At 37.8% G+C, this 20,806-nt stretch overlaps 3 protein-coding genes across 7 annotated transcripts; all 3 read left to right on the top strand.

The window, feature by feature from the left end:
- The first annotated feature begins 548 nt into the window (after positions 1-548).
- LOC137726436 (uncharacterized) lies at positions 549-3,451 on the top strand. Its single transcript, XM_068465368.2, has 6 exons — positions 549-968; positions 2,015-2,194; positions 2,297-2,378; positions 2,456-2,563; positions 2,694-2,852; positions 3,084-3,451. The coding sequence occupies exons 1-6, from the start codon at positions 564-566 to the stop codon at positions 3,278-3,280; spliced, it is 1,131 nt and encodes a 376-aa protein (XP_068321469.2). The 5' UTR covers positions 549-563; the 3' UTR covers positions 3,281-3,451.
- A 434-nt stretch (positions 3,452-3,885) lies between these two features.
- On the top strand, positions 3,886-6,633 carry LOC137726440 (uncharacterized). 2 transcript variants are annotated; one of them, XM_068465372.2, is made up of 5 exons: positions 3,886-4,209; positions 4,952-5,281; positions 5,374-5,496; positions 5,615-5,905; positions 6,242-6,633. In XM_068465372.2, exons 2-5 carry the CDS (start codon positions 5,018-5,020, stop codon positions 6,446-6,448), a joined length of 885 nt encoding a protein of 294 aa, XP_068321473.2. In that variant the 5' UTR covers positions 3,886-4,209; positions 4,952-5,017; the 3' UTR covers positions 6,449-6,633. The 2 variants fall into 2 exon arrangements, with proteins under 2 accessions (XP_068321473.2, XP_068321474.2); XM_068465373.2 differs by having other exon boundaries at positions 4,949-5,281.
- Positions 6,634-7,026: 393 nt separating this feature from the next.
- On the top strand, positions 7,027-11,246 carry LOC137728572 (ADP-ribosylation factor GTPase-activating protein AGD5-like). Of its 4 annotated transcripts, none has more exons than XM_088693715.1 (11): positions 7,027-7,547; positions 8,293-8,351; positions 8,567-8,657; positions 8,797-8,851; positions 8,948-9,038; positions 9,156-9,351; positions 9,488-9,758; positions 9,902-10,077; positions 10,203-10,433; positions 10,517-10,575; positions 10,742-11,246. In XM_088693715.1, the coding sequence occupies exons 1-11, from the start codon at positions 7,497-7,499 to the stop codon at positions 10,899-10,901; spliced, it is 1,440 nt and encodes a 479-aa protein (XP_088549841.1). In that variant the 5' UTR covers positions 7,027-7,496; the 3' UTR covers positions 10,902-11,246. The 4 variants fall into 4 exon arrangements, with proteins under 4 accessions (XP_088549841.1, XP_088549840.1, XP_088549843.1 ...); XM_088693714.1 differs by having other exon boundaries at positions 9,899-10,077; XM_088693717.1 differs by having other exon boundaries at positions 7,362-7,547; positions 10,203-10,403.
- The last annotated feature ends 9,560 nt before the right edge of the window (positions 11,247-20,806 follow it).

The raw sequence follows: 20,806 nt of genomic DNA, 5'->3' as shown, positions 1-20,806 counted from the left end.
AATACAAGAGCAAAAAACCTTGCACCTTTTCCAGATATAAATTTTCATAAATTTCCCAGGACCTATCACGCAGCCTAAATTATTGAAAAATCAAAGAAATATACAAAAGTAACTGAATTTTTAAATTTATGGCCAAAATTAAGCTCCTAATTTCATAAATTTCAGTTTTTTCTAAAGCAAATTACTAATATAGCCAAAAAAAAAACTCAGCCAAAATCCCAGTGTTTTAGCACAAAACTCACCTCTGCAATCTTGCAAATTGTGTAGTGGCCTTCTTTGCCCCAACACAGAATTCCTGGCACCAAAAGCAGAGACCCAAGCACCCTCCAAGTCCACCAAAACCCAGTCCCACCCATCACTGTCACAGCAGAATTAAGCTAGAAAGAATCCAAATTTCCCGAGAAAATCAGTACCTTGAGTTTAACCCACTGTTTGGCTGCTGAGAAAATGTGAGGCCCAGAACTCTGGTCGGATTTGAATTGGAACTGTGACAGTGTGACTGCTGGTTCTATTTTCTCAGAAACCAAGCAAAGGGGAAAAAGAACCAACCATCACAGCCCGACATGTCGTTTCCTCATTGGTCCCTCAAAAACTGCGCCACGGCACGTAGTTTGCCCCACGGCATGTCGTTTGTTCCACCGTTTAGTTTAACCTTCTTCTGTAGCGAACGTGTAAGAGTCCTGCTGTCAGTGGGAAGCTCAAAGTCGAAAGCTTCAATGAAGGCCGTAGTGATAACGTCTCCAGGTGGGCCCGACGTCCTGAAGCTCCAGGAAGTCCAGGACCCACAGCTCAAAGACGATGAAGTTCTGATCAAAGTCGCCGCCACGGCGGTGAACCGGGCCGACACGATCCAGAGGAAGGGGGCGTATCCGCCGCCTCCGGGTTCCAGCCCCTACCTGGGACTCGAGTGTTCTGGAACCATCGAGGCCGTCGGGAAACACGTGTCGCGCTGGCAAGCCGGTGATCGGGTAATTTGAAATTTGGATTTTTGTTTTTGATGTGTTTGGCTGGTGAGAAAATGGTGGGAAAGTAGAAGGAAGATAGGTGTTTGGTCATTTGGGTGTATGCATATATTGAATGAAAGAAATTTGAGAAGGTAGTCCGCTCTTAAAAATTTGAGCTTTTTCTACAGATGTGTTAGGCTTGAAATTTGTCAGGGCAGTGTGCCCGCCGCTTTGCGCCCAAGTTCAAACCTCACTCTTCGAGATTATAGTCGTTTATGATATCGTCGTTGTCAAAAGAATCCAGACTTTAACATTCAGTTGACTTAGGGGGTGTATTCAATTGGAATTTTGGGGATTTTAATTCTTTTAATGATTTTAGGGGAATTCAATCAGGATTTTAAGTGATTCTCTGAAATTGTAGGTGTATTCAATTAGAGTTTTAAGATAATTTACTAAAATCCTTAGAAATCCGGTGTACTCAATTAGAAATTGATTTTAAAGTATTTGAGAAAGTTGAGGAATTAGAGGGAATTGGAGAGATTTCGTAGTGTATTTTAAAGTAAGCTGAAACTAAGATGAAAAATGAATCATATAAGGAAGTTAAATTGGGGTGATCACTGTTTGAATTTGCTTGAGTTTTACTTTCTATATATAGGACAAGGTAATGGATTGATATCCTAAGTTTGCCCATCGAAACTTTTTGGGGCAATGAGTTAAGTCTTGCAAAACTGGAAAAGGAAGCGGTTTTCGCTTAGCTTGTTCATAGTGCAGGTCCCAGTTGCCTATAGTGTTTGGCTTAAGAAGCATTGGACTGGTTGGAGTTCTTAACATGAGAGAATGGTCAGGAAATGAATTGTATCGTGGGAGGAGCAGGAGACACCCCGTATGAACTTAGTTTTAGACCTAAGATATGCGTCGTTAGCATTTCACTGTATTTTACTATAGCCCCTTGTTCCACTCTGGCAGTGAAATAGGATTTGAGTCTTTGTTTTCCCTCAAAGGGTTTATTGATTCAAGTATAGAGATGATGGATGTAGTGTACTTGAACCGTGTCATCCTGTGTTGTGCAGGTGTGTGCTCTTCTTAGTGGGGGAGGGTATGCCGAGAAGGTGGCTGTTCCAGTAGGACAAGTTTTTCCCATCCCACCTGGTATTTCTTTGACGGATGCTGCTAGCTTTCCTGAGGTGGCGTGCACTGTTTGGTCGACTGTATTTATGATGAGTCGGCTTTCTGCTGGTGAAACATTTCTGGTAACTTCCAGACCTACTTTAGCATAAGTGATAAAGTCGATTGCTTTCTTCGTCTGTGATGCATCACTTTATATATCACTGAACGACCTGCTAAAATCTCAGGTTCATGGGGGCTCCAGTGGAATTGGTACATTTGCAATTCAGATAGCCAAATACCAGGGAGTAAGGGTTTTTGTCACAGCGGGTAAGCCGGCGAGTTTTCTTTTTTTTATGGCATAAAATCAGTTTTTCATGTTTATTGATATAGATCTTGATCTCCAGGAAATGAGGAAAAGTTAGCTGTTTGCAAGAATCTTGGAGCCGACGTATGCATCAATTACAAGACAGAGGACTTTGTTGCACGGGTGAAAGAAGAAACAGGCGGCAAAGGTTTGGTCACTTGCATCAACTTGCATCAACACCCCATTCGTCATCCCCAAAAATAGATTACCGTACCTTTTAATTTTTATTTAGTGGTACTATGGGATAAGAAAAAAACATATTGGTATAACAATGGCAGGTGTTGATGTTATCTTGGATAGCATTGGGGCAGACTATTTCCGGCGGAACCTTGACAGCTTAAACTTTGATGGGAGGCTTTTTGTTATTGGGCTCATGAGTGGTCCTGTTACAGAATTAGATCTTCGTGCTGTGCTTTCGAGGCGTCTCACCATCCAAGGTAGTAGAATTTATACTGGGTCTTAGTAACTTGGTTTGGACATTCGAGTTTGGGTTTTTCTCATTTAGGATGTTGACGTAGTTTAAGTGATATGCTTTCAATCAAGTACTGATTTTTCCAGTTATTAGTGACATTGTTCTCCTCGCATTTGCAAAAAGCTTTTGTGCATTGTGTAATCTAATAATTTGTGTTAGTTACATCCTTATATTATATGGTTGGTTGTGTATGCAGCTGCTGGCTTGCGATACAGAAGTCCCGAGAACAAAGCGGTAATTGTTAGGGAGGTGGAGAACAATGTGTGGCCAGCAATTGTTGCTGGCAAGGTGAAAACTGTGATATACAAGTCTTTTCCGTTATCTGAAGCAGCGGAAGCTCACCGGCTCATGGAAAGTAGCCAGCATATCGGAAAGATACTGCTCGTTGTGTGATTATTGCAATTAAGTTGGATCAAGCGAACAATATAGTTTCCACCTCGTGATGTCGGGTCTAGAATAACGCTGGCTGCGCATATGTGGTATCGCAATGCTTATGTCGAAAACATGTATTATGAGAATAAATTACAGAAAAAGGATCATTCAGTTTCCAATTTTCATACAAAAGACGTGCCATTTGAACATGTACATAACGAATGCTATACGTATGTAGAGATGGATCATGAGATTCAGACCAATTAGAGGGATGGCGCTGATGGCGGGCAGGCGGCTAATATAGCAGTCGAATTATTTGAACAAGGTCTCTTCCGTGGTTCGTGTCCAGCAGGACACGAACTAGCGTTAGTCGCCACGGTAGCACAAAAGGGGAGACAATACCTCGTCCCGGTGCATAAAACGACAATGGGGTTGAACCCCATTGCATGATGAGAAATATTAATGAGATTATTTTAAAAGTGGGATTCGCCTCTTGGGCATAATTTTCATAAGGACTAAGATTCTTTTCTCTCCGCTTTCAATCCCCTTCCATCCCTTCTTCTTATATATATTTTTTTTTTCTATAAAAAACTAATATAAGATACTAACGTGGTTTAATTGTGATTGTTCAAATACGAGAGAAAGGAAGGAGAGGAAAAAAAAAGAGATGAGAGAATCCTTCTCCTTTACAATAACAACACTATAAAAACATAATCCCACCTTGAGAGATTGAGAGGGTTGTTGGCATGTGATAAATGAGTAAAGTATTCAGCTTCCGATAACAAGACAGCAATCGGCATGCACACTCACTGATCCAATTCAAATCACAAGCTCAAGTGGGTCGGCGAAAATCCCATTCCTTCACTTAAATTTCAGCTCAAACACAGAGGGGTCTCTCAGATTTCGTGAATTGGATCCACTCAATTACTCGGATTCGGATTCGGATTCGGGTGATTTTCTTCTTCTTCTTCTTCTTCTTCTTCTGCTCCTTCAATTCTTGCAACTTGTTTACAATCTTTATTTAAAGACATTAGCTTTAATACGATTTCTGGAACAAGTTGAACTGTTTCAGAAAAACCTTGTTCTTTTTATTTTTTTTGGGTTCTTTCACCAACATTTCAAATTCGTTATCTAATAATCTTGTTTTTCGCTATGTTAGTTTCGATAAATCATGGGTTTTCTGTGTTATTCTTTTCTGTGTGAATTGTCAGTTGTTTTAGAAAACTCAGACGAAATGCTTATATGTCTAGTGAAATCAAGATGGTTGTTTTGTTGGAATTTTCGAGCTTTAGAGGTATAATGATGGCCAAGTGGCTGTCTGAACTAAAATCTTACGAGGAAGTGAAATTTGGAAAAAGGGTACTCTCAATGATCGTGAATTTTTCTGGTTTACTTGAAATAATCATGAATAGTGGAACCAATTGTAGAGTTTCGGTCTCGAATCTCCATAGTCTTATTGCAACATCCTTAACAACCAACTGTAGTGTGAAATTTTGGAGTAAGACGTTAACAATGTTAGGCAATTCGGAGATTGTAGTATGTAGACGCTCGAGAACATATATGTTGATGGAGATTGTAGGTGTCTATTTGAGGTGTTGCTCCTGTAAATGTTTACTTTGATAGGCATGCTTGAATATGCATCACTCGGATATGACTGACTTTTATACCTTCCACATTGAACTTAACAAGTAGAATCGGAGGATCATTTAATATTCTTTGGGGAGATTGCAACCTTGGTTTCCATCCGACTGCTGAATAATGGATTTTAGTACAATGGATCGTGGCCAGTTGACCCTGCTAGGATCCGCAGGTTGTGTGATGCTCACAATGCATTTCACAATACAGTTATTGTCGCAACATCTCTTTTACTGGAAGAACCCGAAGGAGCAGAAGGCGATAATAATTATTATTCTTATGGCTCCTATATATGCAGTTGACTCCTTTGTGGGTTTATTGGATATTAAGGGAAGCAAAACATTTTTCATGTTTTTGGACTCTATTAAGGAATGTTACGAGGCTTTGGTGAGTGCCTCCAACTTCATTACGGTTTTTGTTATTGTCAACTGTTTCATATGGCTTGTACAAATGCTAACTTCTTGTGTTCCTACTTCCAGGTAATTGCTAAGTTCTTGGCTCTTATGTATAGTTACCTGAAGATATCCATAAGCAAAAATATCGTGCCAGATGAAATCAAAGGAAGAGAAATTCACCACTCGTTTCCTATGACTCTTTTTCAGGTACGAGTTAGCTTTATGCTGTTTCAGTTTTCATCGCAATGGATATGTAAGCATAATTCATTGTGTATGTTAAATCTATCATATAATAACAGATACAATGTGGCTTTACAAACTGCAGCCTCGCACTGTTCGGTTAAACCACCAGACCCTGAAGCTACTCAAATATTGGACGTGGCAGTTTGTCATCATACGCCCAGTTTGTTCTGTTTTGATGATAACTCTACAAGGACTTGGGCTGTACCCCAGTTGGTTGGGCTGGACCTTCACTGTGATTCTTAACCTTTCTGTTTCCTTAGCATTGTACTCTCTAGTGCTGTTTTACCATGTGTTTGCAAAGGAATTGGCACCGCATTCGCCCCTTGCAAAGTTCCTGTGCATCAAGGGAATTGTCTTCTTCGTCTTTTGGCAGGTACATCTCGTTCATTCTTTTGCATGCCCAATTTGTGTATGCAGCCTTAGAGAAAATGCAGCCAAGGATATAGAATGTAAACAAATCCACAAAGATACCGAGGAAAAGGATATGAAACTTATTTTACTTGTTCCAAACTGTTCGCATAATTTGATAGAACTACAATCTAAGAGTGATTATTTGCAACCTTGGTTTGTCATTCTCGGTTTTGTAACTGATCAGCTTTTGGTTAAACGCCACCTAAAGATTATTTTAAGGCCAATTATCGACTTCACTCACTCTATAAACTTTTGATTGTGCCATTTATTAACACACAAGGTTTTGATCCAATCGCAGGGAGTGGTCATTGACATATTAGCTGCTGTGGGCGTCATTCGATCTCACCATTTCTGGTTAGATGTGGAGCACATCGAGGAAGCTATTCAAAATGTCTTGACATGTTTGGAGATGGTTGTGTTTTCGGTTCTTCAGCAATATGCGTACCACGTTGCTCCTTACAGCGGAGACGTGGAGAAGAAGATGTTAAACAAGAAGAGGGAGTGATTCGAAGCATTCTCTCGTGTACGTGAATGCGATTTTTGGTTTTCCGTATTTTTACCTCTGTCATATTACCTGGGTTTGGATTTGGATCAACTCTCTCATTCTTTGAAGATGAGGTGTTCAATTAGTTCGTTCATGTATTTTTTACAATATATTTCGCAAAGATAATATTTTATATTTTGTGTTTAGTTGGTGTTTATAATTGATGATTTAAAATTTAAAAAAAAAAAATGTATTATTGGTGTTGGTACAACCAAACCAAAGGACCAAATTAATATTACAACCATGCATCAATCATAATGTGTAGCGAGGAGAGTACTCGTGCCATGAAAGTCGTTCTCGTCAGCAAGAGATCCTATGAGGCAGTAACCCACATCATAATCAGGGCATAATTTATGCATATTTGTACCTAATAAAGTAATTAATTACAAGTCATCCCTTTCTTGCTTATGAAAACTTGGTATTACCTTGCTCGTTGCATTGGATTTTGATTTAATCCACGTAATCTAAAGAAAGGAGAATACTTTGTTTATGTGTTGTGTCAAGTTGTGTATATATTATGCTGTCGAGATGAATTAGATAACCAACCTATATTTTCTACAACATAACACGTAATAAAACGTATTTCCTCTAATTACAAAAAATTGGTGGTATTTACAAGGTAGAGTTTGCACAGGGAGCGACAGATTGTTTTGTTTTCTTGATCGACGGAAGCGGCAGGTAAGAGAGTTGGGACTAAATAAAAGGGACTAAAAATATGTATGGTTGTCTGGTCGTTAAACCAAACAGTAGAGTGGAGAAGAAAATTCCAAACGAATGAAAAAACTGAGGTCGGCGCCGTCAAAGGCCAACAACACGCGTGACGCGAAGAGAAAAAGCCAATAAGTCCATGCCACCTTCCAATGTCCAACACACAACGACGACATCATCAGCAAAGCAAATATTCCCACTTTTCCCATTTCCAGAAGCACAAACAAAGACGCAACTTTTTTTAGAGAGAGAAACAGAGGAGAGAGAGAGGGTGTTTGGATAATTGGGTGGCAGCAGCAACATGAACCAGAAGGCTAGCGTTTCAAAAGAGCTTAATGCCAAACACAGAAAGGTGTCTCTCTCCCTTCGTTTTTTTACTTTTGTAATATCAAGTTCTGTAATTTTCTCTACTTTTTGGTTCAAAGATTTGATTTTCTCTATTCCCGCAAGTCCTTGTTATTGCGGGAATGGAGTTTTTGGCTTCGTTGGTTTGAGTTTTTAGCTCAGCATGAATTAACAGATATGTTCCAAGTTGGCTATGGCATAATACCTTGCAATCTTAGGCCTTGTTTGGTGTTAAGGATTAGATAGGATTGGATTGGACTGGATAGAGATAATTACTAAATTCAGTGTTTGTTTAATGAAAAAAAAAAAGGATGTCGCTCCAAGTTTGCTTCTAGATGGAAAACTGTAATTGGGTTTATGTGCTTTTGCGATTCATGAACTTTTTCAGTGCTGCTTTTTTATTTTGGCTGATCAAACTGGGTTTTTATAAGTCATGATTTTTATCGGTTTTGAAAATTTCTTCAAAACCCATCAACAATTTTATTTTTGATCATTGTCACCAACCATTTAAGTTTATCTTGCGCTGCCGGTCTTAAACCACATGAGGGCTTCAGATAGTCAACAGTCGGCACTCAATTTTTTCCACATTGAATCCTTATGATATTGTCACTGTCCCGTATTATTCTTAAAATACCCTAGAGTGATTCTTAATCTTATTTTGGTTACGACCCTATCTACCTAAGCTAGAGTGATGTTCATCTTATTACCTCTGATTTGGTTTGGTTTCATCTGCCTGTTTTTTTTGTAAGTAGATATTGGAGGGTCTTCTTAAACTACAAGATAACAGAGAATGCGCAGACTGCAAAACCAAGTACGTATATTGTGACGAACTATTGAGATTAATATTTTTTTTTTTCATTAAATCATAAGCACACGATAGGTTGAATTGCAAACAGCAAGGGGAAGAAACCGACTAATGCAAGCTATTTAGTTTTAATACTGTATTTTGGTAAAGGATTATTTCATTCTTAACATCTTATATGAATGGGTAACTTCTTGTAATGTTACCTCATTTTTTTGTATCAGAGCTCCACGATGGGCCAGCGTGAATCTTGGTATCTTCATATGCATGCAATGTTCAGGGATCCACAGGAGTCTTGGGGTACATATATCACAGGTATAATTTTCGGCTATGCAAACTTCGAATTCATTTTCCTGTTTGTATAGTGCTCAATTCCATATTTTCTACGTTATGCTAATGAATTTCGGTTCAATTTTTTTCCCGCATTATTCTGATGATTTGGATGCTTTTGAAGGTGAGATCTGCGACTTTGGATACATGGCTCCCAGAGCAGGTTGCGTTTATCCAATGTAAGTACCAATGCTGTTTTACCAGCTTCTTATCATTCTGGTGGGAGTCGAGTTTGAAATAATGGCGCAAGTACTGAAATTCATTTTGGTTGCTAGCTATGGGAAACGATAAAGCAAATAGTTATTGGGAAGCCGAGTTGCCTCCTAAGTATGACAGAGTTGGAATCGAGAATTTCATTCGAGCAAAGTATGACTTCGTTTTTTCTTGGTTTAGATTCTTGGTATATGTATGATGCACTACTAGTTTTTCATTGTCGGTTCATATTTTGGGCTTAGGTGTTTGAGTGCTTATGTTCTCCATTAGGTATGAACACAAAAAATGGGTTCCTAGGGATGGAAAAGCGAAATCACCTGCGAGGGTGAGTGAGGCAATGACTTCCGTTTATAGAGCGAGACCTGAAACTAGTACTCAACATGTCCATTTGAAAAAGATGGAACAGTTTTCTGAGGAGCAGAAAGGTGCTCGTACACACAGTACAAATAACTTGACAACGCAGCAGGTAGATTTTATTCGGTTATTTCCCTCTCGATTGAAAACTGATACATATCATGCTGCTTCTTGTTTTAGTATATCTCTTGGTTCCTTTCTCTGTTGATGGTGTTGATGAAAGTAAACTTGTTGGTCTTGGTGGACAGATCAGTCATGGTCCAAAACAACAAGAACTTGTGCAGAAACCAAAACAACAAGAACTTGATCAGAAACCTAAACCACAAGAACTTGCACAGGAACCAAAACCAGTAGTCTTGAAAGTTGAACCAGCAAGTGAGGCAGGTAGTGTTAGGCCCGTTTCGGAACCAGTTAAAGTGGATTATGCTACTCATTTGTTCAATTTGCTATCCATGGAGGAAGCTATAGAAAATGACTCGGTGATACCTGCCAATACGAATACATTGGCTGGTAACCAGGGTATGTTTCTTTTATTTATCATCATGAGAGAACTGTTGCTTCATTATCTCGCGTTCCATCGATGAAAATCTCCAAATCGATTACATCTTACAAGTTTGGCTTTGGCCTTACCACTGACCTCGTACCTCTTTAACATGCAGCAGTTGAAACAAAGTTGACAGAAGAGAAAAGTAAAAGGCCAGAATCATCCGAAAGCAAGATTCAACCAAAATATGGTGGTCTCGAGGATTTATTTGTACATCCAACCCCCGACACTCAACCGTTTTCAATGAAACCTCAGAATTATGTGCAGAATGACCTTATGAACTTATTCAAGAAGGTATATGTTGCAAAGTTGTTTAGCATGCCATATCTAACTATTGATACAGTGTTGTGGTAGAATTTGATCTGTCGATGAACTATGTAGGTTTACGTTTAACAAATTTCATATTGGATTTTGGGCAGTCCAGCGTGGCTTCTCCATCCTCTGTGCATCAGCAGCAACTTGCAATGACATCCCAACAACAAGCATTACCCATGGCGACTGTGGTGAAATCTAGTGGATCCCATTCCGCTCCTGCATACGTACAACCTGGCTCCCATTCTATCCAGCACTTTGCTGCCCGAAATGGGCAAAGCATTGGTCGCCAAGTTCCTGGATACCTGGTACCTGTTCATCCACAACATTATCCTCAGGTTGTGCTTATGACAAAGCTTACAACTAGTGTTTTCCATTTGATGTTCCATGTCTTATCTTGTCATTGCTTTTCTTGCACCAGATTGGAAACAGCCATCATACACGGCCGGTAGGGAATACAGTTCCTTTCCAAACATCAAGGTACACATTATATATCAGTTCGACATGATCATGATAAATTCACCCTGTACTATAATATAGGCCGGTATCTGAAACCATATGATTCAGACTGAAATATTTTTGAAAAAAAAAAAAAATGAAGAACATTGATTAACCATGTGATTTTTTTGTGAAACTTTTCTTGCAGCATGTACTGGACGAGGCCAGTAACTCCAATTAATGGTGTCACAAACATCGGAGCTAACGGATTTTCATCAGCGTCACCAATATCTTCTTTCCCTTCAATAAAGTCAGGAAGCGATTTTGATTTCTCATCATTAACTCAAGGATTGTTTACCAAACGGTGAGCAGTTGCTCCTGCTGCGAGTAAAATGAGCCGCTTTAATCAATCATCGGTACAGATTCTACAGAATGAAAGAAATTGATGGAGAATTATTGGAGCAATAGTATTTTAGATGATTCCTTCATAAGATGTTGATTTCAATTGTATCAGTAGGCCTGTCTCAATAAATTTGGGTTCGTATTGCTTGGAATGAATTCACCTTCTCTTAGTTGCTTGTAATTAGGCCTTTTCATCTTTGTTAAATGACGAAAGCTAGGATTAAACGTGTTCATCCCAGCACACGAGGTCATGTTCATTCCCTTCCCCTTTAGAGATCAAGATTGATTAAATACGATTCATATTTGTTTTACGATTCCTTCTAATTTGTGGTTTAGTTCCATTTTTTTTTTTTTTTTTTTGCTCTAGGTTAGTTCTAATACCTCTTTAATTCTTACTAGCTTTAGGGCTGGTTTATTTTTAAGTTTTCAAATTTCTAATAGAGTTGTTATTGGCACTATAGAAATGTCATCCCGGTTTCTTTTTAATTGGAATGTAAGGTTTTTTGGAATGCCAATAACAGTTCCCGTTTCCAATTTGTTTGCAAGTTTTCATCGAGAAGAAAGAAAACTAATTTGGAAGCTGATTAGGAGTACCCTAATAGTAATCCTTGTCTAATTAGGAGAGTTTTATTTTCCGTCTCCTGCATTGAGAGTGTATAACTTATCCTTGTACGATTACGTCTATTTGGCCTTTCTTGCTGTCCACGCTTTATGAATCTCTATATATAATATATTTACCTTCTCAATGCGACGAACAGATTCAAAGAGTACTCAGATTGAAATATTACGGTAAACCTGTTCTTGACATAATTTCAGAATATAGTTCCGGTATCGCCCTAGCTAATTACTATCAGACAATCAGTTCATCTTAGGTATCTCCAAGTCTTTCCTTCCCCATGGAGCATCAGTACTATAAAAAGAACGTCGTGAATATTGATGATCTCCCTGAGCACCTATTCGTTCGAATCCTTTCATGGCTCCCTTGCAACTTGGTTTTCCAATGCATGTGCGTGTCCAAGCGTTGGTTCGTGCTCCTCAATAGTTCGTATTTTGTTCGCCAGTTTTCACGTTTCCAAAGGGAATTAGAACAAAATCCCATCACGGGTAGTGTGTTGTTCTCTTGGTCTTCATTATGTCGCTACAATCGTTGCCTATATCCCAAGCTCCCAAAATCTATAACACAGAGATTTTATACTAAGAGTTTCCTTCCGCGGCGTTCTGACGGTGTATTTTACAAATCACTGTTAGTGTCGATGTATAATGACTTAGCTTTGTGCAACAACGAAGCTGGGGAAAGTTATTACTATATCTGCAATACATACACCATGCAATGGGTTGCTCTTCCGCCATTGAAATTCGAATGGAGGAGAGATAGAGTAGGATTCATCTGCGATCCTTACAGGGAAGATGATAAAAATTTGGAACAAGATGGTTCTAGTAGTAGTAACGCTGAATATAGGTGCAGGGTTGTGCTAATTCATCACAAATACAATGCTCTTAAATTAAACATGGTGATGTTTTCTTCCGAGACTGGTGAATGGAGAGAGTTTGTTGTACCATGCCGACCAAAAACTCATTTGGTGTTCTGCGAGTCTTACATGAATTTGGCCCAGCCGGAAGGAGTTGCTTTCAAAGGAAAGTTGTATTGGTCGGGTAAAGCCGGGATTATGGAGTTCGATCCGTTGGCATACGACAGTAACAAAAACATTACTGGTAGTACTAGTAATGCTGATGTTTTCGATAAATGTCGCTTCATTAACATTGATCACGAGCATCCAGATGAATCGGATTACTCTAGATCTAGACGCTTATGTGTGCGGCGAGGCTGTTTGTGCATCACAGATGTGGTCAATGGGAGTCGCGTTCATATTTGGGGGTTCAAAGGAGAGATTGAGGAAGGAAACTTTTGCTTGATATATAACGTTTCCTTGTCCCCAATGCTCGATGAATCTGGTCTTCGTCACTTGCACCGTGCTTCAACTAAACTGCTGCATTTGAACTCGTTTGATGAGGATATCGTGTATTTAGAAGTGGATAAATGCATCTTCATTTGCAACATTCGTACAGAGACGGTTTTGGCTAAGCATGAATCGGATGATAAAAAAATCCGTGCGTTCCCGTTTGTCCTCCCACGGTGGCCGACACCACTTCCTAGCATAGCCACCATGCGTGCTTCCACAACAAGCAGTTAAGTAAGCTCAGATTAGAAGTCCAGAACTACTAAAGTTTGAAGCAGTGGCGTTTCTATGATTCATACTGCCAACCACACTTAGTGAAATAAGGTTTTGTTGTTATTTTTGTTGTGTCCTTCATGATTTACATGATTAGAAGTCAGAACTTATTAGCTGTACACTATATATATATATATATTTTTTTTTTTTTGTTGAATATAATCTAGGTTTTCAGTTTTCTTTAGCAATGTGAGAGGAGATCAATGTAAAAATACCAATAAAGTTACGATGCTCCTAGCCTCCTACAACCGTACAAAAATAGATGATAGTTTTGTTCGCAAAAATAATTAAAATTAAAATAATGTCTCGCATCATAAAATTTTTGTGAAAAAACTGCTATTGTTAAATTTGAGCATTAAAAAACCTTTTCAAACTTGTCTTACTATTTATTGAGAAAGATTCTAATTTGATCATATGATCGATGAGCCTCATGCGCAGTACATAAAAAAACGACCAATATGACCCATGAGCATGTTCTTTCCATCTCTCTTCTCGTGGAGAAATTTTTAGTTGTGACGGAAACACAGATGGTATATCACGTATTTTTCTTGTGACGGTTACACTGAAAAATCTCTACTTTTTGTGTGAGTATTGTCTGAGGTGTAGGGTTGAGTGATCCAATTCAGATTATAAAGAATATACTGATATGCAACCATGAATATTCTGTAAACCGTAACAATGGAGGAAATTTACAAATGGCAGACACTCAATAAATGGACGGTGTAAACGGTAAACTGTTGATCAGTAAGAAGACTTTGACTGGGAATCCTCGTACGTACGTAACCAAATATCCTTCCCTCGTCTTGCAGCTGCCCAATCAGCACACCCATTTGCTGGCTTTTCCCTCTCACCACCGCCCGCCCACGATCCCCAATCCAATATTTTGAGGAGAGGGTGACAGATCACTGGCATGCAAAAGTAATCATGCATCTTTATGATTAATTTAATTTAATTTGATTAGCTACCTTCATTATCCTTATTCAAATTACTTTGGAAAATTAAGTAATTTAATTAACATGACAACGACTAGCACAATCCCATAACATGGTAACGGCCCTTTTGCACTTTTTTCTTGTCAATGGCCCCATGTCCACCCTTCGTTCACACTGGAGATAAATAATAAGTGGTATATTGTGTTTTCATTCCTAAAAGAGATTAGTTGGTGGTTTTTTTCATTGCATTCTATTTTTTTTAAGGAGTCGGAAGGACGCACATAGGTATTTTAACCTTCAATTGATCACTATTTTATGATTCACCAATGCAGAATTCAAACTCAGGAAGTGTAGTGTGAAATACGAAACTAGCATTCGTAATATCCCATAAATTCTTAACGAAAAAAATATTCCCTTTATACTGGGGCACACGTTATCCATATCAAAATTTATGCATGTAGTTGGGGGCAGTTGGATAAGGTATAGATGGAAAAAAAGATGAACACGCACATTGTAAAGTTTACGTTTGATTTCGTAGAAGTTGGCCATTTGGAGAAATCGTAGGCATGCAAAGATTTTGCAATTTGGACGATTAGGTCCACAGAAAAGTGCCGTGTATATAAGATTAAGGCCGACAGACTTACCTGAAACGAAGGCACCACGAACAAATTGACTTATCCTTCTTCTGTTTATCTGTATTTGTGTGTATGAACATATTTTTTTAGAAAATGAGAAGGAGAGAGGGGGAGAGAGATATATATATATATATAGAGAGAGAGAGAGAGAGAGAGAGAGAGAGAGAGAGAGAGAGAGAGAAAAAAAAGAACATGGGGGCAGTGTGGAGGTTTTTATTTTTTTGTTTTTTTTTTAATTTTAAATATTAGAGATATTTTAACATCACATGTAGGTGAGGTTTCAATAAAAAATATTAAATTTGAACATGTGAAATTACATTATTGCCCATCATTTTTTTTTTGTATGCTAAAAGACTAAGTTATCTTTTTACCTTCTTTTGATTGATAAAAAAGATTTCATTAATTAATAGAGATAATATACATGCATTGCTTAATTGACAAGGTAACTGTCATATATTTATTTATCAACTGTCTGTATTTGAACCGTATATTAACTACCTCCCAAGTCTCAACGAACAATAAACTGCCATTTAAGTCAATATTTGTCCCATTTGTTTCGTTTATCCGTTTTTTCCATGGATGGTCGGTTTGGCTCTAGGAAGCAGTCCACCCAACCATGCAAAAATGTAATCTCTTGACAGTCGACAACATCCTCACACGCGTATATCCTATCAATATGCAGTTTCTACCTCATTAAGTTAAAGGTATTGTCCATCCGTTCGAAGTCACGTTGGAGTCTCACTTTTTCTCATATAGCTTGTATTAAATATATATATATATATATATGCAGCCTAACTATATGAAAATTGACAGATATTAGGGTGGACCTGGCTTCTCTGCCCTTCCACTTCTCATATACTCTCATCTTCTCCTATTTGTGCGGTCACGGTTAAGCCACATCAACATTTTATATTACTATTGATTTTTATCTTATTATCTCTATAAAAAAAATCAATATAAGATGTTGACGTGGCTTAACCGTGACCGTACAAAATAGGAAGGGATAGAAGTGCATGGAAAGTGGGAGGGCAGAAAAGCCGGGTCCTATTAGGGTAAGCTGGTTAATGGTTAGTTGTCATGACAGTATAATTAGGGTGAGGTGGTTAATTGTTAGTTGTCGGGACACTATAAGATACGTCCTTTACACTTAGACACTAAAATGTCAATCACTATTACTAGTTTTTCTTATTTAGTAGGCCTATATATCTATAGGCCAAAAGAGCTTAACAGATTGGTATAACTTTTCACTTTGGTTCCTGAGATCATCAAATATTTTGGTTATTTCATGAAAAAATTTCATTAATACAACCAAAATGAAGAAAAAAAACCTCAAATTTGTCAAATCATTTTAACCTATTGTTTATTAAATTGAGAATATTTTTATTGTTTTGGTCCTTATTTAATAGAGATTTTTCACGAACTGACCAAAATGATTGATGGTGGAACTCATGACCACTTCTATGATTTCAAATCTCAAGAATCAAAGTAAAAACTTATGTCAATCTCAGATACGATTTTGGTTAAAATGCCTTATCTATCTATATATCCACGGTTTGCAATTTACTTGGTATTTCGATGTGGACTTGCTTTTCATATTGTTAGAGCAGCTCCAGCGGGAGCAACTGCTCGAAAGACAGGCTACGGAACAGGGCTTGATTGCCCGATGGAGGAAGTCCAGCGTTGGCTGGCGAGCGAGTCCGAGCAGGCCCGAGCTCCAGGCTCGTGGATTCGTGCCGACTCGAGCGCCCGAAGGCTATCTGAAGTGGGCTGACATTAGGGCGACGTCAGCCACGTTATTAAGGCACCCATCGACCTTAACGCCACCACTTCCGATCTTCTCACCAACGTTGGCGTCCCTCCATCTCCTCTGTCTTTATCTTCGTTTGCTTCTCCATCCTCCTCTATTTTATCTCAAACAATCGCCGCTGACGACAACGATGAAGTGATAGTGGTGGTGGCGGTGGCGGTGGTGGTGGCCAATGTGGCATTGAAGCAGTTCTGGCACATGTTGTTGGAGGGATTGCCAGTGACGCTGCAGCTGTTGACGCAATGCGTTAGCGTTTCGAGGACCTTGAACTCCGTCTCTTCCTTCTTCACTCTCTGTGCCATTTTATCATTCAAATTTTGAACAATCGAGAGATGGATCTCTGTCGTCTTCTCTTTTTTTTTTGTTTTTTTAGAGATATAGATGGATGGAAAGGAAGAAATTTGGAGGTTGTGGTTTTCTAGAGAGAGAGAGAGGAAGAAAAAAGTTGTGGTTTTTAGAGAGAGAGAGAGAGAGAGAATGGTTTGGGTGGGCGATTGAGGAGACAGAAATAGTAATATTTTATTGTCAATTGTCAAGGCTATTCAGTGTAGGGGTGGAGATGCAAAAGACGATTACTGTTTATTAAGGATAGTTACTGTTCACTGGGTGGATAACATAGTGTATTGCCTGGGGAGAGGATTCCCACGCTGGAACTGCTCTTAAATCTTGGTTATTTTCCACAAGTTCTAGATGATCTTTCATCATCTGGTCAGACAAATAAACCTACAGCATATTATTTGAGTTGACAAGCACCATCTATCTGTCCCTCTTTGTTTCGCTCATAATTAGTGTATGTTAACTGCCAATTTTTCTACATGTTCATGATATTTGTAGTTTAGTCGGTCAAATATTTCTACATGTCCATGATAGCCTAAATATTTTGTTCGTTTAAAGGGAAGCTATTAACATCTTGCATGACATTGCCACATCACGAAGCAAACATAAATTTTTCTGTGAATCAGCTGCACAAATCACCTAGTATATAATTTCATAAGTTATAATAAAGATGAACGACATAATTAATATATTATATATTTAAAATAAGTAACGAAATACTAATTCGTGTGCTATTATTTTTAGTGGTATAGTAATATTACGCCACCGTATCCCAAATTCATAAAAAAAAATTAAAAAAAAAATAGCTCATAAAACAATGACCTATCTCATGGGACTTCGGAGGAGTTCCCTGGGTAGTCTGGTAGCTCTGGAAGGAGGCAACTAACGATGCATCTTTATCAATCAGTTACCTTATCCTCTATTTATTTAATTTCTTCTGCAATTAACTAATTTTTGAGAGCGACTAGTTACAATTTCATACCATGATATGCACCTTGTCTATACAAAAGAACACAAATTAAAGACGCAATTAGTCCGCCCTTCGTTCAGATTTCACGCACACTAGTTGATATAAATTTGGTGGTTCCTTGGATTATTATTAGAATTGCAAGTCTTGATGTAACAGAAATGTTGCGTCTTCGTGACCAAAAGGTCACGGATTCAAATCGTGGAAACAGACTTTTTACAAAGCAAGAGTAAGGTTGCATGCAATAGATGTTTCCTCCAACCCTTACAAAACGGAAGCCTTGTTAGCTTAGAGTCGCTTTTTTTTATGTCACTTGAGAGCTTTTTGAGTTTAATAATATACATGATCTTACTAACTCACATGTCATAATATAAGTAAAGATTTTTGCTTTGCAATTTGGGTGAGTTCAGGTCGACAAAAAAGTGTCACGACCAGAAGTTCAACTGAAACTAAAGCACACCGACCTGTTGAGATTGACCTGCTGTTTCTCTTCAAATATATACATCGATCGCTTAATTGACAATTTAACTTCCATATATAATTACCAAGTAATTACCTGTAGTTTAACGTCCAAAATACTAATTACATCTAAGTGAACAATTGACTAATCTTCAGTTTGCCCATTTGTTTATCTGTTAATTATTCTTCAGTATTCTTCATGAAACTTCCCCGTTTGTTTCGGCAGTCCGTTTTTCACCAATGGTCGGTTAGGAATTGTGGTAGTATTATTACAAATGCTATATGGGCCATGTTAAGTGTGGATATTATTATTTAAATTTGAAATAATAGATAATACTGATCTTCTTCAAGACTTCAAATATTTGTAGGTCATTTTCATGAATGCATCGTATGGTCACTCGTCAGATGTCTCTACACAAATAATCATATATTTAGTTGAGTTGACAAGCACCAACCATCTCAATGCCCCTCTTTGCTTCTGTGTCAAATTATTAATTAACTGTCATTTTCAGGGAAAACTTACTTACACTCCCAGATTTTACCAAGACGTTCAACGTCAATGGTATAATGTTATGTAGGAAAGATATATATAAAATATATGGCACAATATCATCAGCACTGCGGTCGGCATTCTGAGAGTGTAGGAAAGTTTCTCTCGTTATTTTCTTCTCCTAAACGAATGTTAACAAGTGCACACATATATACATGGGAATGGATCTGTGATGTAACTTTTTTAACACAATTTTTAACATATGGTTTTATAGGGCTCACTTCGTAATATATTTCAACGATTTGAATCATCTATGTTTTAGGTCTTCTATCAAGGATCATGTCTACCAAAAATCACTCAAATCTAAAATCATATGAAAGTTGGATTAAGGGTTTAAGGTTTATTTGTAAATCATATTGTTTATTTTCTCCACTACAAACAAATGTTTTAATAGTTTTGAATTTGTCTAATTTTTTCAATGATGATCTACGAATGACGTTTGTTAAAGATAAACAGTTCGGATAGTTAACATACATTACGGAATGAGCCCTGCAAAAATGTGTAAAAGTTGGTGCCACTTAACCGCCCCATATAAATATACACGCCATGAGACAAATTAAGTTCATCTCCAAGGATCAAGACTATAAATTTTCACTTGTCATGCTACGGTTTGTTATCAAACTTAATGTTTTTTTTTCATTGTGCAAACTGTGGTGTGGAAAATACTTTCAATTTTTAATTTGCTGGATTTAGGGGTATACGTACATTTGTTGAATCAGTAAACAAATATTTAGGTATGTAATCATCCTTTTGCGTGTGATTAGTCGATTAGATGGTTAAGATTAGTCAACATTATTCTAATCAAGTTGACTTAAACAAATAAATATTCTTATAATCTTTCAGCCGCAGGATACAGTGCCATAAGATCAAGGTTACGTGGTCGGTTTAGAGGTACACTTTGCGATGTACAAAACACGCGGTGGCCGTCACTGGCCAGCTGCTAGGGAGGAGCGTCTCCGCCCCCTTGGACCAGTGACTCATGTTTATGACTCTTCGGTGTAACAAGAATACGGCTCGATAAATTAAGTGTAATAGCACAACTATTTGAGAATTTTTTTTCAAGTTTACAACTTATTGTATTTTTACACCTAGTGTGTCGGGCCATGTTCCTGACACTATGAAACCTTTTTTTCATGATCATGATATTACCACGCCAAAAATTATCTTAGTACTACGATCTAATAGTATTCATTTTCACTTGTAAGTGAAAGATTTTAGAAACATTATATCGTTTGTTCAAGAAAAAAAAATTCAAAATAATGCTCACGATCTTAATATTCTCCTGAAGTAACGGTCAAATAATGCTCCCAAGATTTCAAAATAATGCCTTCAAGAACTAATTCGAACTAATGCTTTCTATACTTTTTGATAAATAATAATACTACTAAACTTTTCTATCACCTAAAGCCGACAGTCCTCTTTACCTTGATCCAAAAAAAAAAACAAGGTGACCCCATTTGCAAATGAATATTGGTCTAAACAAACAAAAGAGCTGAAAAGGTCATTTTCTTCAAACGTTAGGCTATTGCTCTTCAGGAGAAATTTTTAGCTGTGACGGGAATATGGATGATACATCATCTGTTTTTATGCAAATGGTGGAAATTTTTAATTTTTAAGTTATTAACCTTTTAACACACATAACCCACTATTTATATAAGGACACGTAATGTACCACCTCGTGTGACGGTCATACTAAAAAAATCTCTCGTTGTTCAAATGTTAACGCATCTGAGGTGGATTTGAAGAACGTTGAAGAGTTGTTGAAAGAGGGAATTAGTGGTTTGTGTTACCCATATTTAGGGAAAACTTGTCATTGAAGAAAAATAAAGAGTATATTAGATTTTTCTCAGCGCAACCTGTATTTAAGAAAGATAAACCATCATGTACAACGACCGAACATAAAAATCATAAAAGAAAAGAAAATTAGAAAGAAAAAGATAAGTGGTTGAGTTTA

The sequence above is a fragment of the Pyrus communis genome, chromosome 5 (assembly GCF_041283825.1).
Source record: "Pyrus communis isolate YQ-2024b chromosome 5, ASM4128382v1, whole genome shotgun sequence".
NCBI lineage: Eukaryota > Viridiplantae > Streptophyta > Magnoliopsida > Rosales > Rosaceae > Pyrus > Pyrus communis.
The sequence above is the reverse complement of the archived record's forward strand: the minus strand, read 5'-3'. Positions and strand labels throughout refer to the sequence as shown.

Bases quoted from the DNA above. Each gene is read 5' to 3' on its own strand.
- LOC137728572 (XM_088693714.1), top strand. From the start codon at position 7,497: ATGAACCAGAAGGCTAGCGTTTCAAAAGAGCTTAATGCCAAACACAGA. The intron at 7,548-8,292 runs GTGTCTCTCTCC...TTTTGTAAGTAG, and splicing joins TTAATGCCAAACACAGAAAG to ATATTGGAGGGTCTTCTTAA. The intron at 10,576-10,741 runs GTACACATTATA...CTTTTCTTGCAG, and splicing joins GTTCCTTTCCAAACATCAAG to CATGTACTGGACGAGGCCAG.
- LOC137726440 (XM_068465372.2), top strand. From the start codon at position 5,018: ATGGATTTTAGTACAATGGATCGTGGCCAGTTGACCCTGCTAGGATCC. The intron at 5,282-5,373 runs GTGAGTGCCTCC...TCCTACTTCCAG, and splicing joins AGGAATGTTACGAGGCTTTG to GTAATTGCTAAGTTCTTGGC. The intron at 5,906-6,241 runs GTACATCTCGTT...ATCCAATCGCAG, and splicing joins TCTTCTTCGTCTTTTGGCAG to GGAGTGGTCATTGACATATT.
- LOC137726436 (XM_068465368.2), top strand. From the start codon at position 564: ATGTCGTTTCCTCATTGGTCCCTCAAAAACTGCGCCACGGCACGTAGT. The intron at 969-2,014 runs GTAATTTGAAAT...TGTGTTGTGCAG, and splicing joins GCTGGCAAGCCGGTGATCGG to GTGTGTGCTCTTCTTAGTGG. The intron at 2,379-2,455 runs GTAAGCCGGCGA...CTTGATCTCCAG, and splicing joins AAGGGTTTTTGTCACAGCGG to GAAATGAGGAAAAGTTAGCT.